The 17,658-nt window shown below is 39.5% G+C and overlaps 1 protein-coding gene across 2 annotated transcripts in view; it reads right to left on the bottom strand.

Annotated features, from left to right (window-relative positions):
- The window catches only part of NDST4 (N-deacetylase and N-sulfotransferase 4), a 107,276-nt gene that overhangs the window by 85,056 nt on the left and 4,562 nt on the right, over positions 1–17,658 (bottom strand). Inside the window, exon 2 of one of the 2 annotated variants that reach the window (XM_013104270.5) lies at positions 4,232–5,475. In XM_013104270.5, the coding sequence (XP_012959724.4) occupies positions 4,232–5,212 (981 nt within the window). In that variant the 5' untranslated portion in view covers positions 5,213–5,475. The remainder of the gene's footprint in view (positions 1–4,231; positions 5,476–17,658) is intronic. The other variant, XM_013104271.5, reaches the window with a different exon arrangement.

The following is a 17,658-nucleotide window of genomic DNA, read 5'->3' as shown; positions in this document are numbered from 1 at the left end:
TAATAATTGCTCCTAGAAAAGAAAGTGTAGTTGTGGAGGGTACTGGAAAAGTCCTGGTCACTGCATTGGGCTCTTCTTGCGTGAGTAAATACTGCGCTAGCTCATACTAGAAAAACAACAAAGGAAATACCTTAGCAAGTTCTTACTGCCTGTTTGTGCCCAGTTAGAGAACTTTAAGGATAAAAGTTCTATATTCTTTCTGTTTGGAACAACCCAGGCCCCAGACACAACAAAAATGGGTATTTCTAGTTGTTTTTGCTAAATCGGTGGTGTCAATGGGCTTGGGCTTGCGTGGCCAGGAACCAGCATAATTTGCATGTACATGAATTCAGTAATGCTGCACGGTAACTGAGGAGTTCCTGATATTTATTTTTTTTTTTTGCCTTCTAAAATCAAGCAGAGAGATAATATATTGGCAGGAGGGAAAGGGAGGAATTCATTTGCAGGGGCTCGCTAGCCTCAAGATAGATCTTTGCAAAGCTTGGGAAAATAGCTTTCTGTGGCTCTGCTGAGTTCCTGTTTAATTACTTAGCTAGATATGACCTTGCACAACTTCTATAATACAAGGGACTAGGAGATCTTTTGTGGTAAACAGAGCCCATAATAACTCTGTTTTCTAATCTCTGTTTCTCTAGTGATGCCACCCTTTATAAAACTATATATATCCTTGAAGCACCTAATTGAGGAAAGGCTTTGTGAGGGGATAAAAACATTTGAGTTGCAGGAAGTAATTACACCGGAACAGTGTTACTTGTGTTTTTATTGCTATGTACGAGTACTGTTATCGGAAAACTCATATCTAGTCATGTGTTCTTTAGGCTGGCAGTTATTATACAGCTGGCTACTGGCAGGAAATGCCAAAGAGCTTGAACAGAGAGATGTTATTTAGTTGTAATTTTAACACAGTTTGGGAAGTGCACTGTTGTTTGCAGTTTTCTTGCATACACCTGGGAATGTGGAATGTATAAAAGCATTCCCAAAGCAACACAGGCGTGTGTGGCACCTCAGAAGAGCCTATGAGAGTCCCATATGACTGCACAAGGTGAATCTATGATAGTTGTAGTGACAAATCCTAAGTAAAAAAGGAACTGGAGAAGTCGTGATGTGGCATAATTCAGTGAATTGTACTTTGCTGAGAAGTTGTTTCATTGCAAGCATTGTTTCATATGTGTTTTTTTTCTCAATGCTGTTCTTAGCATTGTATAAATACCAATCTGTGTTGGAGATGCAGTTTAAACATGCATTACAGGGGCTGGGATGCAATGAGTTTTGATGCGCATGGTGTTAATGTTGGCTATGGTTTTTGTGCTAAATCTACCTGTAATATGCAGCTCAGTGGAAAAAAAGAGGAAATGGTTCAAATTTTACTATGTTCTTGTTGAGCAACATACTGAGTCTACACTAATCCTTTAGCTATCAGAGCCGTTCATGCCTTCGCCCCTGTGATACACATACAGGAGAAGCACAACCTGTGATACACATACAGGAGAAGCACAACCTGCCCCTATATCCCTTGATGCCTCCATGTGTCACCTCTCATGCATTTCGTGCCTCATTTGTGTCTCATGCCTCTCACCTGCTGTGAAAATACAACCCCCTTTGAGCAGCTGGTCACAGCAGCTGCTTCACAATGCAGGGCAATACTTCGACATCACTTAAAATATCAGCCTCCTAAACGTTGTCTCCCTCTGCTATTTTGCCTTTCAACCAAGGAGGCTGCTCTGCCTTGAGGGGAGAAGCCAGGCCCTCTGGTTCTTAATTGCCTCCTTTCCCAAGTGACTTGAGTGATTGTTCTCTAACTCACTGTAATTATCTTTTACTGTAAACTAACCAAAGTACACTCTATTTTTTTTTTGGTGTTACATTCATTAGCAAGCATCCTGCTTTGAATGTTAATGTATTCTGGGAATGTCCAGTCTGTAAGTACAGACTGAAATGTGTAGCAAGTACTTGTGCAATACCCTGAGAAACAAATCCTGGCAACTGACTGGTACTGAAAACCATAGTTTTATGTGCAGAGTGGACCAATGGATGGTCAAGCTGCAGGATGGCTTTACATGGGAACATTATTTATGACAAATAGACAATCCCCCATTCTGCTTCCCAAAAAGACTGCCTGATGGGAAAGTTGGTTCTGAGTGTGTGCTTGTAGAGTTCTCACCATGGGTGGTGTGTGTTGCATGATTTCTTCTTTGTGATGAAGAGGGGGGGTCTCACCATACTGCTTTATTATTATTATTTTTTTCTTCAGGGAAAGTCTGAAGCTTAGCAGATGATTTTGCATGTTAATGTATTCAGTGCTGTGAACTGCCCATTTTTCAGATGGGTAAATCTGTGCAGCATGCAAAATTGATGCCTACTGCTTTTAGCAGCTAGGGTTCTGATGTCCAGATCCTACTTGAGCTCCTGGATATTTTCTGTTGTATCTCCTATGGAGCACAGCTCCTCTGCCAAGCACAGGTGGAGAGGTTTGTCTAATGCTGTTGATTGCTGGATAATGAAGGAAATGTCTTGGGGCTTGGAGATTATTCCAGTCAAAGTTATGATTTGAATTTTCAAGCGACTCTGTGTGGATGCTTTTATTCTAGTAATAGGGACTCTTTAACCAATGTAGAATAATAGACTTCTGTAGTGGGCAAACCAGATCAGAAAAAGGCTCTCAAAAATGTGTGTGCAGAAAGCTCTTGCTGAAAAACTTGTTCCACAATTGCCTTTTCCGTTAATTTCCTCTTTTAGACAGGGCCTTTGTCAGAGTGTTTTATCATATATAGTGCTGAGAGGCCACTTGATCTCGGAGCTTGTGCATAGTGCTCAGATCTCAAGACACCAGGAATATCTAATGCAGACACTTGGAGTGTCTGGGTGCTAGAAACAACCCTGATGAGCTCTCATACACCTGGTTTGGCTAACAGAATTACCTGAACTTTTCTGATGTGTAAAAACATCTTATCTGTATGAGACTACTTCTTTTGTTGGACATCTCAATATCTCTAAGTGATTCAGATGAATAGGCAAACAAATATAAAACTCACACCAATGGAAATAATAATTAGGAAACAAAATAGAAATTTGGGTTTAAAACTAAAAGGCTTACTTACTGCTCATGAAAGCATTAAGGTATTTACAGGAAAACCCTAGAATAAAAGGTAGAGAATGTAATATTGCATATTTAGGAGCCTCAATTAATCTCAATATGATTATTATCAATATCTCAATATGATATTTCCCCCACCTGGAAAACTGAAGGAAAGTAACTTTCATGCTGTTGACTTCTGTCTGTTTACCACTTTAAGTCTGTGTCTTTCTGTGGTGCACATGCTTTTCAGAATTACTCTGAACATATATAATGGAGCCCCTGGATACTGCAGACTATGAAAAGGAAGTTTAAAAGCACCTCCAAACAACAGTCTGTGAGCAATCCACCTTATGAGATATTTAGGTCGTTTGCTGAGGTGCAGGCCATACTTTCATACTGTCACCAGTAACTTGAAATATTTATCTACTACAGAAAACTTCCCTGCTAAAGATTGTAAGCCAAACTGTGGCCAACTTTTCCATTTGTTTTTAAATTCTATTTAACATAGCTACAGGAGAGTTCAAAAAATGAACAAATTTCTATTCCTCTGTTTAATTTCTAGAAATAATTACAGAATACAGAAAATGCCTATAAATTGAAGTACATGCCATATGTACAGATACACGCATATGTCTGTATGTTCAAAGGGGAAAAAATAAAAACGTGGTGTTAAATGTGGAATTATCTAACAATTCAGAGTCCTCAGCAGCAAATTTGCTCCAGAAACAGAGATCCTTTTTATTTTGGTTAAGGAAAAAGGAAAAAAAAATCTGTTAAGTATTGGAAGGTTCCTTTTTTTTTTTCTTTTTGAATCCAGGTGCTCAGGGCAAAGTCCTTGAGCAGAAATTAGATGAGGCAGAGGTAGCCAGTATATTCACTACATATGTTATTGTATGAGGCCACGTCCATGGATTCAACACACTCGAATCCTCTGTATGATGGATTCATACAGAGAATCCATCTCTGTATGCATGTGGGTAACCAGACCTTTAAAGTAACCTCAGGTTATGGTTTCTGTTTCTGCTGGCTACATTTATAGGCTTTCAGCTTTGAAAAGAAAATGGGTCTCCCATGTCTGTCGCTCTTTGTCTCTTTTTGAATGCCCCGTTGAACATACTTGCATCTGGTATAAGTATCCCCCAGCTTTTGCCTTACCTTCACATCATTTACGTTCATCCTTGTTCCCTCCTTCCCAACGAAGATGTCATCTATATCAACCAGAATGTACCTATCCAAGGACAGCGTGAGCTTCTTCCCTGACAGGAAAGAGATGGCATCAATGAAGATCAGCTTGTGTAACCAGAAGGTCAGGTTGTTTCCAAAAAGAACTCTTTGAATCCCATCATGAAGCCCCAAGTCCTGGATGACGGTTGCATACAGAGCAGCCTTTGGCAATACCATGGGAGGTGGTCGGGAGGTCTGCAGTTCAGTTAAAAGCACAGGTTGGTAGGTGGAATGGTTGAACTGGAAAACTGTCCAGTCTTCGCCAGGCAGTGGGCCTTTCTCAACCCTTGGTGCTTTGGTAATGCGCAGAAGGGGAGACTGAGGGTTTACAACACAGTCTTTGAGGGCTATGTTATTGTAAAGATGTAATGGCAAGCCTTTCAGTTTTGTACTTGGGGAGCTGTTTTCATTGGCTTTATGAAAACCAATTATGCTAACACTGTATTCCACACAGTATTTTTCCAGAAGCTCTCTATTCCATGAGTCCATGGATACATACTTTAAAATATTCTCATATATAACAATTGTGTATTTTCCTCTTCCGTTGTCTGTGAGAGGGGGAATATCCCCCTTGGCAGGCGCGATGACCATGTGGTATTGAAATCTGCTTGACTCAAGGATGGCTATGATATCTTGTCCCAGCTGGGAGTATTGGCTTTCCACAAACAGGAGGACAGTGGGATCAGTTTTAGATGGATCAATTGGCTTAGCTGTTTTCAGCTCAATGGATCTGTATGGTAGGAGCTTGAGATCTTCACAGTCTGCTTCTCCAGTGGTTTCTGCAAGGGCCATCTCCTGCTTGTAGCTGGTGTACAAGTAATAGGCAGAAATGACGATACTTGCTAAGCAGAAAGTAGCCAGAAGAATAACAAGTGTTCTGAAACTTCTGCGGAGCCTCACTATTAGATTCATCTTTTGTGGGACTTTCAACTTCTGTTGGACTTGTTGCTTTTTGGTTTTCTCTTCCTAAAGTGCCATAATAATGAGGAGACACAGAGGTGCTGATTCCCCTCCTGAGATGTTCATGTGACCATTGCAGTACATTTATGAAGCTGTTGGGGAGGTGATGAAGCTGTTGGAGTGGGAAGTCAAAGGATCTGTAAAGCTAAATTGAAAGAGGCTTTCTCAGAATACAGCAGTTGCCAATAATCAATGAGGACGACTCTCAACATTATCTGCAACAAGTTTAAAAAAAAAAAGGTAAATAAAATCCATAAAGCAATTAAAAATGAATGTTAATAAACAGTGATGTCAGTAATATGAGTTGAGAGGGAGGTTTATGAACACTTCAAGTGTTGTGTGCTTTCTTAATGTGTTTTATCTTAATACATCAGAGTTCTCCCATTTTCTTAGGGCATAAAATTGGTCTAAACTTTTTGAGGACAATGGTATTTTTATTTATGGCCATTTCTTGGCTACAATGCATTATTGCTATTGTAAGTGGGGTTGACTAATGATTGTAGGACAAAATGAGGACAAAAAAATGTTGGTTAAATATTGGTCCAAGTTCTATGTCAAACTCATAATTTTATGGCTAAGTATTTGCAAAGGACTATCAAATTCTGTTTTTGAATGAAACTAATCAAGACAAAGAAAAAGGCACGAGATATCTTTTCCCCTGTTTCTATTCTGTAACTGGAGTGGCCAGTACTTTACTGCTCATTTAAAGACTGTCAATGAAAAAAAATTAAAACTAAAATTGCACATGGATTTTCCAAGTGAATTAGTAGGTTACTAAAACTGTAGGGTGCAGCAGTGCATGTTCCATTTTCTGTTCTCCCAGGGATGAATGGAGGATTGTATGGGGCATGAGTAGTGTTGGAGTTGCTGAGCCATGAGGTATTTGTTCTGTGATTGCTGGGTGGGCACATAAACGTGTGCACTGAATTAAGACAACTCTCACTAAAGGATGGGGGCTTTGGGCTGTCCCTGCTATACTGTGTGGCTGAAGTATGTACTGTGTGGCTCCAACTGGACTGCATGGCCATCTCAGAAACACTTGTGTGCTTCTTGGTAGCCCTATCTAAATTCACAAAGAATTCCCAATGCTAACAATGCACCATGCAACTCAGAGGCAATTAAAACTAACAAAACAAATAGCCCATGCTGCTCTATGGATTTTAAAAAGAATTAACATCTGTCTGAATTATTTATATTGTTTACCTATTGGAAGAATGTGAGACTGTAAACAATGGATGATTTTTGAACTGCTAGGTGGAAGAACCTTTTTCACAGCATACGCTTGTCAGTTGACATCTCCTTGTCTATTAATTTGAATTATTATTTTGAATTTTTATTCCGAAAACTACTCAATCTTTACATGAAAAACTATAAAAAGCTTGCAAGAAAGGTATTGAGGAAACTTGTCTACCAGATATATTTTATGACTCTGGCATAGAGTTCTAAGGAAACTCTTGGTTGTGTCAGTTCAGGATTTAAAAAATACAAGAAAAAGCTTTACTGGTGCTCTAAATGTGTGTGTGTGTATATATATACACACATTACTTTCCTAGTATTTGAACTATACTGCTTTGGAGAGTTGATCGAGCAGTTGAACAATTGCTGAAATAACTGTGAATTAAGAACTCTGTGAGAAACTTGCTCTTTCTCTGGCTGTTTAAGAAAAAGGAGTTTTTGCTGAGACCAGTTGCAATTTTGCCAGAAATCAGTTTATCTGCTTTACCTTTGTCAGTCAGAAGCTTGCTAGCAGATTCATATCTCTGTACTGTGGGCTACTCTGTCTGTCACACTGCTGTGTCATGTGGCAATTAGCGAAAAAGGTGAGCAAGGTGGATAGCTTATATGTGGAGAGAAATAAGAAGTGAGCAGAAGCAAGAAAAGTGCCCTGCATTTAGTAATACCTTGTGTGAAGGGAAAAACATAAAAGAAATGCAGCAATCACTAAGAAATTAAAACCATTCTGATAATTGTAAGAGAATTGCCGTATTGCCCCCCCAACCCCAATTCCTTTAGTGCTTCCCTCATCCTGCCGTTCTGTGTATACTTGTCAGGATCTCACTTCTTATTAAACCTCCAATTAAGATTTTATAAAAAGATAAAACCTGATCAAGTGAAGTGTTCTCTGTGAGGCTATGCTTCAGTTTCAGTGACGTTGATGAGTCACTCAGCCTGACTCTGAGGGTTTATCGGATCAGGAGAACTGCTCTGTGCGCGAAGGACAGCCTTGCTGGGCGTGTAATCTCCCCACAAAACAGCTAATTGCAGCAAGCTTTGGTTTTCTTAGCATGCGAGATGTGGGTATTTTGAAACAATAATTAACCCCTCCCTGTCCCCGGACTTTGCATCTTCTCCTTTCATCACTAGAGGGCAATATCTTCTTGGTTTTTGCCTGACAGCACCTGCTCTCACCTCAACTCACAGAGCAAACAGCCCTGTGCTCATACCCTTTCCAGAAGGGTCTCAGAAATCATCGAGGCACATAAAACACTTTAATTAAGACACTTATGTTCTTATGTTTAATAAATATAGTAAAAATAAACAGGATTTTTGTTCTAAGAAATCTGCTGCTAATTTGCATTGAATACTTACCAAATGTCTCAGTCAACAGCTGTAGCACAAGAGGAATTGCATGTGAGGAGACCTAAAATTGCACATTTATCCTCACTGTTCTGTCCTACTGGATCTCTTGTGTGCTAGCATTTCAAGCTGTCACTTGAACCAGTTCTTCACTATTACTATTGCTTTTATTGCTAAAATATGAAAAGCCCCTGACTTTATACTAGACAAATGTTTATCCTACATTAGTTAATACAAATATTGCTAAAAATATCTCCTACTTATCTAGAATAGCTTATAGTACCTAGTTATATAGATGAGTGCATCTGTTCAATGTGGATGTTATAGCAAGAACAAGTATTCACAATTATCTAGGTGTGTAATATTAAGATTGATAAGAAATTTGAACTTGCACATGGGAACCTGGAATTGGAGCAGATCCCCTTTTAAATTGTGCATTGTGTTTGAACTGCTCAGTTGAAGTGATTATGTTGTTCAGTAAAAAAAAAAAGTGTGAAATAATTAAAGTTTATGAAAATAAATCAGCTATATTAGCCATTAGTGGGACATTTTACAAGGTATAACTGGAAGTTAAGTGCTGTTTATGCCTTTGAAACTCTCCCCCATAAAGTTCAACAGAATTATATTCACTCAAATTCAAACTTTAGAGTATTTTTGTGTTATATTAATTTGAAAACATGAAAATAGGCCATCTTTCGTAATTATCATTGCTAATGTAGTTTCATTCTAGAAACCGGTGTTTGAGGTCACTGGTCAGAACTCACTGACTCTTTAGGGGCGAAGTCTAGAGCTGGATACACTTGATCAAGGAATTTAGGTTACAATCATCCAGACTTGGTCCTGTAGTGGATTTCTGGCTTGTGTTTAGCAGACATCCTAGACATTTCTGTTGCACAGAAATGGTACAATTCTGTTGTGATGTCTTAGACATCTGCAGGAAGTGTAATTTTTTTTTTTTAAATTAAGGCAGCCAAAGGAAAACAGAAGTTTTTTTAAAAAATATCAGCCTCTTTTCTAAATAATACTTGCTGCTTCCTCATACAAATGCATTTGATTAAAGCGTATTGGTACCAAAGATGATTGGGAGATCAGGGCTCAACAGCTGAAAAATGGTAGCACTGTAGTGAAAAGGAACAACCTGACTCTCTCATGGCCCAGTTTCTGAATATGGACCTTCTCAAAGTGCACTGTGATTTTTAATAAGCGTTTTGAGCAAACTGGGTTCAACTAGTTGATAAGGAAACACAGACATTGCGGAATGCAGCTACATACTGCAAAGGCAGTTAGCTATTAATTGCTAATGAGGGATCACTGTAATAATGAAGTTATTGCTTGGATGAATAAAAACAATTTGATTAAGAATGAGAGTTGCTGCCTTGCATTATCAGGAGAAATATGTGATACGTGAGTGGCCTGGGGCAGGCATGAGGACAGCAGCAGGTATCTGATGCTTGGGCTGCCAGCCTGGGCAAAGGGCAGGGAGAGCACTGCCTCACAGGGCTAGCAGCTTGTATCCTGTCCTTGTAGCTAGGCTAAGGATCTAGTTGGCTTATGAAAAGTGGAAATCTTGGTTAACACCAAATAAATGGATGTTTTTATCCATGCTGTTGATCGACTGAATAGGCTTCACATCTGTAACAGGTTAAAAGTGTGTTCCTGACTACAGGCCTATGTAGAAGAGCAGTGCAATCACTGCAATATGGTAATTTCTGGCTGCCACTCTGTGCCAGTGCAATGCTGCATGCAATGCTCTGTGGGTAACTCATCTGGAAACAGGCTGGGATCTCCTCTCATCGTATTCCAGTATAAATCAGAACTCATTATGTCTTTATTTTCTATATATAAAACTTCCCTTTAGGCTAAAAAATTAATGTAAACTTTCTTCCTTTCCTTCCTTTCCAAGCTTATACGACTCTTGCCATTTGTTAGCAGTCTAATGATCCATGATACTGACTTGCTACTCCTTACTGCTCATTCAACACAGAAACAAGAAAACAGATTTGAATGAAAAATGACTCTTGTTGACCATTAGCAAAATGTAAGGTTTCTGTTCACTGTGGAGAGAGAATAGACTTTTTCCTTGGATTTCCAAGAGACTTCTTGCTAAGTTCATGAAACTTGGGTTCTTGAAAGATAATTTTTCAAGCTTAATCAAGTTACAACTTGTTTTGTGTGACCTCTTAGCTCCCATATGCATCGATGCTGGCTACTCTTGGCTTATCATATGTCTTTATAAAATGTTTTCACCTGAGGTAGGGACAGCTCAGCTGGAAAAAGGTGCTGCAGTTCTGACTTTGTTCTAACTTTGATAACCTCAGAATGGAGAGGTCTCCCTACCTAGCACCTTCATCTCTTTTGTTTGGTTTCAATTCAAAATAATCTGTAATGTTTTTTGTTTGTTTGTATGTTTTTTTTTTTCTCCTGTATTTTCAGAAGCATTTGATCAGTCTATTAAGTCTCTCAAGGTCTCAGGGGTACCTCAGGATGTTTCTGGGCCCAGGCTCCCTCAGGCTGCATGTGCTGTGTGTGTAGACCTCTGGTGGCTGGTCTGCTGAGAGGGCCATGCAGGGGCTGGGCAGAGCCAGCTAAAATGACACAAGGGGCATGGGAGAAGGCCTTAGGTAGGGTTTGGTGGTTGGCACATGAGAAGGGACACGTGCTCCACCAGTCGGCTGGCTGCAGTCTGATCTGCTTGCCTGCAGGCTTGGTCTGCGGCCTTGGATTGTGGGGTGTGCCTGGTGGTAGTCCCTGAGATGGTGGTCTGCCTCGGGAAGAGGTGGAGGGACTGTGAAGCATCTGGGAGTCCGAGAGTGTAATACATCAGTGGTGCTCTGCCCTTGCTGGTATGCACAAGCTGGCCTGGTGTGGACATGACTAAGGCAGGTCTGGTGTCTGATCTGCATCCGGATACAGGCAGCATCTGGAGGGGTACTGAGGAGTGGAAGGAAACTAGTACTACACGGAGCTGTAAAAGGAGCCCGTTTGTTCTCTCAGCTTCCATTACAGAACAGATATGAGGCTCTGGGTGTGGTAGATGAGGGGTGTGAAGAGGTGTAAGAAGGGGTATTCATGCAAGTTCTCCTACCAACGCCCAAATCAACAGGCCCCCTCCTCATAGCAAGTAAAGCAACAAGACCAGCACTGTGAAGAAACAGCAGCAAATTACATTCTTATGTGACTGTCTCCTGAAGGGAATGGAGGCTCCCTTCTGCAGACCAGGTCTTCTTCACAGAGAACTTTACTACCTCCCCAGGGCTCGGATTGGAGAAGTCAACAAGTACGATTTTGAGCTTAGTACAGCCTTCAGATTATTACCTACTCTTGATCTTTTATGTGGGAACCAATGATGTCATGACAAGAAGTCTGAGGTTAGTCAAAGATTTCAAGACACTGGGAAGATGGCTAAAGGATTCACTAGCACAGGTAGTGTTTTTCTCCGTTCTCACTAATGGGAAGAGATGGAAAGAAACAGGTGAACCCGGGTCATTACTGCCTGGCTCCAAGACTTGTGCCTCTGCCAGAATTTTGGATTTTATAATAATTTTAAGAGGATCAGTTGCCTTCATCCTGTTGGGAGACTTCAACTTCCAAGACGTTGAATGTCATATTTCATGATATTCCCATTTTACAAGTGTAAATGCCAATGCTGCACCTGGGAGAGAGTAATTCTGGACACAGGTAAAGACTGGGAGATGAGTGGCTGGAGAGCAGCTGTGTGGAGAGCTGCTCTCCTTGCAGGTGGTAGTTGACAGTAGGCTCTACGAATTAGCAGTGTGCCCTAGAAGCCAAGAGGGCAAATCACAGTTTGGGGGTGCATTAAACACAGCACAGCCAGATGGTCAAAAGAGGTCGTTTTTCCACTCTATTTAGCTTTGGAGTGGCTTTACCTTGAGTATTTTGTGCACTTCTGAGCTTCGTGACATAAAACAGATGTTAAGATATTTGAAAGTAAAAAAGGATGCTAAGATATTTGAAAGTGTCCAGAGAAAGGCAACAAAGCTGGGTTTAAAAAAAAAAAAGTTGCAAGGCATGTCCTGTGAGGAGAGGCTGAGGACAGCTGGGTTGTCTAGTCTGGAAAAAAGGAGACTGAGAGGCAACCTCACTGCTCTCTGCAACTTCCTGAGGATAGGATGTGGAAACAGAGGTGCTGATCTCTTCTTGGTAACTGATGGTAGAAGGCATGGGAATGGCACAAAGCTGCACCAGACCAGCTGTTAGGAAAAGTGTCTTTACCCTGAGGGTGACCAAACACTGGAACAGGCTTCCTTAATAGTATACTTTAACTTTTGGGTAGCCCTGAAGTGGTCAGCCAATTGGACTTGATGATCTTCATGGGTCCCTTCCAATTGAACTATTCTAACTATAGCGCACCTATAACATTGTGCGATTCCAGAAAGCAAAATGACGGCCAGAGGTTGAAGTGGATAATCAGTGAATGAAAAGCAAAGATCTTGAAATACCTCAGCATATACACTGAATGAAACTTAGCATGACCTTATGCATGAAAGAATACTTGGAAACCAGCTATTTGACCCTTCTGACTTCCAAGGTTCTTTGGGTGAATTCAGAACTTGAAGCTTTGAAGAAAAAAAATGCTCCCTGGCTGAAGGGCAGCTGTAAGCCTATTTGAAGATATTTTTACACATACATATTCTCATGTATGTGCACATGTGCAAACGCCTCTTACTAAATATACATGGTAGCTGGGAAATGTGGTATAAAGAAATGCTTAGGGAGTCTCTAAACTCTTGTCTTGATAAAGTAGATAATGTGACAGATGCAAACTAATTCATGCAAAGCTAGCATTTAGTCTCACTCTAGGACTACCAAAGTTGGTTTATTTTTATCATGCTTAGTGTTGTTGAGTGTGATTTGAAGCATATTAATTGAGAGATTTTGTTGTTGGTTTTTTTTTTTTTTTTTTGGTGCTTTACTTGTCTTTTTACTAAGTAGGGGAATTGTGATTAGAGAGCCTGGTAATAATCATCTCTACTCCTTCCTTTTATGCTTTTGAAGATGTGCAGATAGCCACTGCTGATTCACCCCAAGTTCCGCCTTCTTTAACATACATGGTAGCTGTACTGTCAAAGCATAAATGCAGACATATTTTGATCTCAATGTATGATCTGAAGTTGCTGACTTGCCAAATGTTTTTTCTTAAAAATTATCAATAAACTCTGCTAATGAGACCCCCCACAGAGATATTCTATGTGAACCAGTGGGACACTTTTACAAATGTGCACTAGCGAGGCTATAAGGATGGTAGGATGGATTGTTCTTTTGGCAAATCTTCCCTCATAGAATTTTTGTCTCCTTTGATTCTCCAGCCCGTATGTAACACTTCATGTTGCTTAACTCCTGCTAGGAATTTCTATTCTAAGACTTACCTCAGCCTCACTTCTGTCAAATGTTGCCCTGTGTTCAGCCTTGGCCCTGACTCATTAACTGCCAGCAGTCTAACAGTTTGGACCACCCAGAAATGCACATGAATATCCTTTATGTGATGTTTCAGTGATGTGTTTTAGAACATACGTGGTTGTAATGTTTCTTTTAAACTCTATTTTTTCATGAGTGTCTGGTATGAAAGCTCCTAGAAATCAGTGATATAATTATGGTCTTTGCAGAACCATAGGGTATGAAGGGGGGGGGGAAACCTTTGTTTCCTGTTTTTTTGACAGAGTAGCGCTGATCACCATTGCAATATGTATGTCTTAATGACCAGGTACACATTTTGTTCAGTTCTAAAAATGTCACATCGATATAATAATATATTACTACATCATAATATACCAAAATATACATAGTATTTTGGTATAATCGATCTGAAAACCTTAGATATGTGATAAGACCTCATTTAAAAAAAACAAACAAACAAACAAAAAAAAAACACACCTCCTTGACTTCTCTGACATCTATTGGTCTTGCTTGATTAGTGGTAATAGTGTGTATCCCTTCTCACCTGTAATTTACCAAAAATTCAAAACAAATATAGCATTATTCTTGGGTACAGGCCTGACTTACGAAAGGTCATTTGGCAGACCCATGGCTGAGCTGGAAACAATAGCCACTTGCTCTTGCAAAATGCCCTCTTTCAACCGATAGTTTGTCTTTAACAACCCATGTGAGATCTGTAGAAAAGTAACTGTACTGCCAAGGGTGAAAACAAAGATTTTGAGATACAGACTGAATGTCAGAAGCTTACTGCTTAAGCCACAATGGCAGAGCCAAAATGTCATGGCAGAAAGTTGTGGTTGAAAATGGAGCTGATATTTCTATGCTCCAAAATTGTGTATGACCTACAGGATCAAGCCCTGGGAGTTGATTCTTTGCCTTCCAGTGGGATTAATAGAGAATACAGGTGTAATGAACATCCTATGATTGCGCTGGACCTTCTGAATGAAGCTGATGAATAACAGCAGGCTTTAAGTGTTTCCCTAAGACAGCCTGCAAAACACTTCTCCTGACCTGATGCAGCAAATCTGATCTCGCTTGGTTAACAGCTCTTCATCACTTTTTCAATTCATAGTTTAATGCCTCGATGAAAGCCAATTTGAATTCATTTAAGTGTTCATATAAAACTTTTGTGAGATATTGTATCAGATGTTTTATTACGGTCCATCTATTCTGTTACTATTGTCTACTTTTATAAGACTGTCAATTAGCAATGCAGTTTCAACAGAATGATTTGTGCTTTGAATTCAGCCGAGATAATATTTGTGCAATATAATGGCTTTCTAACTAGAACTCCTTGAAGTCAATCAATGCAATAATCAAACTCTGCACAGTTTTTGATAGGATATGAAAGTTGAGACACAAACAATATTTTAAAAAATATATTTCTAAAGTTCTATAATATTCTAAATAACTGCAGATCTGTATTTTGAAAATTTGCTGATTATAAATTTGATTATTATAATAATATTTATAGTAAGATTATAAATTTTCTGGTTAGCTATTGAGACTTTACTTTTTGGAGGCTTCCTCCACAAAATAGATCAAAATTTCCCTTCTTAACAAAGAAAGAGTCACTCTTAGTCTACTTGGTATAGTCACAGGCTCTAGCGTACTTGAATATAAAGTTTTTAGCCTTTGTATATTTTTTTCATACTTAATGCTTTCCCTCATTTTCTGTTTTCTTATTGCTGTAATGGGACCTAGAAACATTGTCTTTCATATAGACAATTGAAATGTCTTGACCCTCATATCAATGACAAGATTTCACTAAACATTTTGTGGTGCCTGTATGCTGTCACAGGCACTAGTTTTGAGAAAGTCTGATGCGGTCACATCTGTGCTAGGTACGGGGAGGCCACTAACTTATTTTGGGAAGACTATTGCTGTCACATAGTAATGATCTGTTACTCACTGCAAAGGAAGCCTATTTAAACCCAGATAACAGACTTCATACTTAAATCCTTAGAGCAGCACGTTTACCATGTGAAATTTAAACAGTGGTTTATTCTAAGTTTATTCAAGCTAGGTTCCAGGCAGGCAGAGGCAGTTCTCAATCTCCAGTTACATTAATAACAGCTTGCCTATGTTTATTCTTTACGTAAATTCTATTGGAGTTCCCTCTCCCCATCTTTCTCCTTGCTTTCTGAAGGGTTTTATTATTATTGAGAGGATTTCGTAGAAAATAGGTAGCATGGTCAGTAAGCTAGAGCAAAAGCAAATCTTTCCTGGAAGATCACTGAAGTAGTAGAGCAAGGATATGTGTAGCCAGGGACTCTCCTTGCACCTCACAGATGGCTGGGAGTCTGGATCTTGTCCCAGCAGCCTCTGAGAGCAAATGTGTGGATGGGAGCATCATCTAAGCTATCGGCACTGGCCAGGGGCGTACAGGCTAATGTGGGTAAGCAAGAGTCAGAAGATTTTGGTTCTTTTAAACTTTTTAAATTCTTTTAAAGTGGAGAGATCAATTTTTTTTATTTTTTTTTTTGAGGGGGAGGGGGGGTACCAATTATGGCTGGACTTATTACTGTTGTCAGTAAAACTAATCTAGGTAGAGAAACTTCACATACTAAAAGTATTACAATGCCCAACAGACTATTTTTTGCTTTAATGTATCTAAGTAATTCAGACACTGCCAAGCAGACAAGACAGTCCAAGGAAACCTTATGGAAGATGTTAATACAGGTTCAACTTCAAAAACAATCTTGAAATGATTGCATAGGCGCTGTTTGCATATGCAGAAGGAAAATGTGGTGAGAAGACAAGACTCTGAAGTGTTGAATTCTGTCTTTGCCACTGGTATCACATGTTGCCCTCTGGGGCTTTTTCAGTATTACAGCTTTCCCACCTATAAGCTTGCAAAATTTTCTAAGACGATTCATGTCTGTTTCAAATGTATATAGTGTGACTATTACAGACAGTTCTTTTAGGAAACTCAGGGCAGAATTTGTAGTTTCATGTGTACATGCAAATGTATTACAGTGCTTGCTTCCTTTACCTTATTATTATTTGTACCCTGTCTTAATTTCCTGGTTTCTTTTGTTGTTTGGTGGTACTTCTGAGAGAAGCCACTTTCAGTCAACTAGAAGAGTTCTTCTGAGATTACCGATGTCATCTGTAACCTATAGATACTGATTTTCTTCTGGTTCCAAACAGAAACAAAGATCTTCTTTCAAACAAGCTGTTCTTTGTTTTGTCTAGATAAAGCTGAATTTAGAAATGGCACCGGTAGGATAAGGGTCCTACTTGGGAATTCAAAGGACTTTTTTTGTTGAGTCACACTAAGCTCACAGACTGGAACTAGAACTAATACCATTAGAGTTATTTGATAGAGTACAGAGGCTTTGACTAGCCTGGTTTTTGAAAAATCTCTACTTATCAAACTACTGAGTCATTAACTTATTTTTGGAGGAGGAAAAAAACAATTCAACAACTGCAGAAAATCTAACCAGTAATGTAAATCTTTCTACCTGAATATACTGCCACTGCACCAGGCTAGGATTACGGTTCTGTTTCTTTACCTATTTTCTTTTATGGATTGGGCTTTCCAGTATGTATCTCCAGGATGCATCTTGAAAGAGGAAATCCAGCCTGGCACTTTGAAAGGGACTTCCCTTATGAAAGGGACTTTTAAGCCAACAAAATCATGTCCTAAATGTAAGTTTTGCATGAAGGAAAATATTTTCCATGAAGGAGACAGTGCTTTCTGAGCTGCTTTTAGTTAAAAATCTGAATATGTAGAAGGACTGCTGCTGACTCATGCTGGCATGTAGATGTCCTTATCTCCAGACCTGATAAGGAGTTAGTCTTGTTAGTGTCTGAGTTTAAGCTGGGGCGTGGACACAGTATTTTGATGTGTACAATGCTTGCTTCGCAGATAGCACATACCATGGAGATACCCTGATCTTTAATTGTGATTTTTTTCTGGTGCAAATTGAACTACATAATGAACTAATTGAATTACCTGTAGGGGTCTACAGGTAATTTAGAAACAGTGAGATATGGGGAAACAAGACTCATCAGTAGATGTTCTGGAATCACTGCTTTAGTCAGCAACAAGTTAGACCTTAGGATGGAGGAAAGGTTGCTTTATCAACTCAAAACACACCCAGACCCTTAGCTGCTGATGGTATTTATTGGCTTTTACAGTGCCTTGTGCACTAAGGGATTGCAAACTGTGCACACCTATGGTCCCACTACTGACAGTGCAATCGTATTGGGTAGAACAGTGAAACCATTTGAAATGTCACAACAAACTAATAATGAATTAAAATGCCCTAGCTCATTATACCAGTGATTTAGGTAAGCAGAATGTAGGTAGCCTGGCACAAATGTCAGGGTAGATGGTCCTATGTCTTTATTAAAAAAAT

The sequence above is a fragment of the Anas platyrhynchos genome, chromosome 4 (genome assembly GCF_047663525.1).
Source record: "Anas platyrhynchos isolate ZD024472 breed Pekin duck chromosome 4, IASCAAS_PekinDuck_T2T, whole genome shotgun sequence".
NCBI classification, from domain to species: Eukaryota; Metazoa; Chordata; class Aves; order Anseriformes; family Anatidae; genus Anas; species Anas platyrhynchos.
This window is presented reverse-complemented; position numbering and strand designations above follow the sequence as displayed.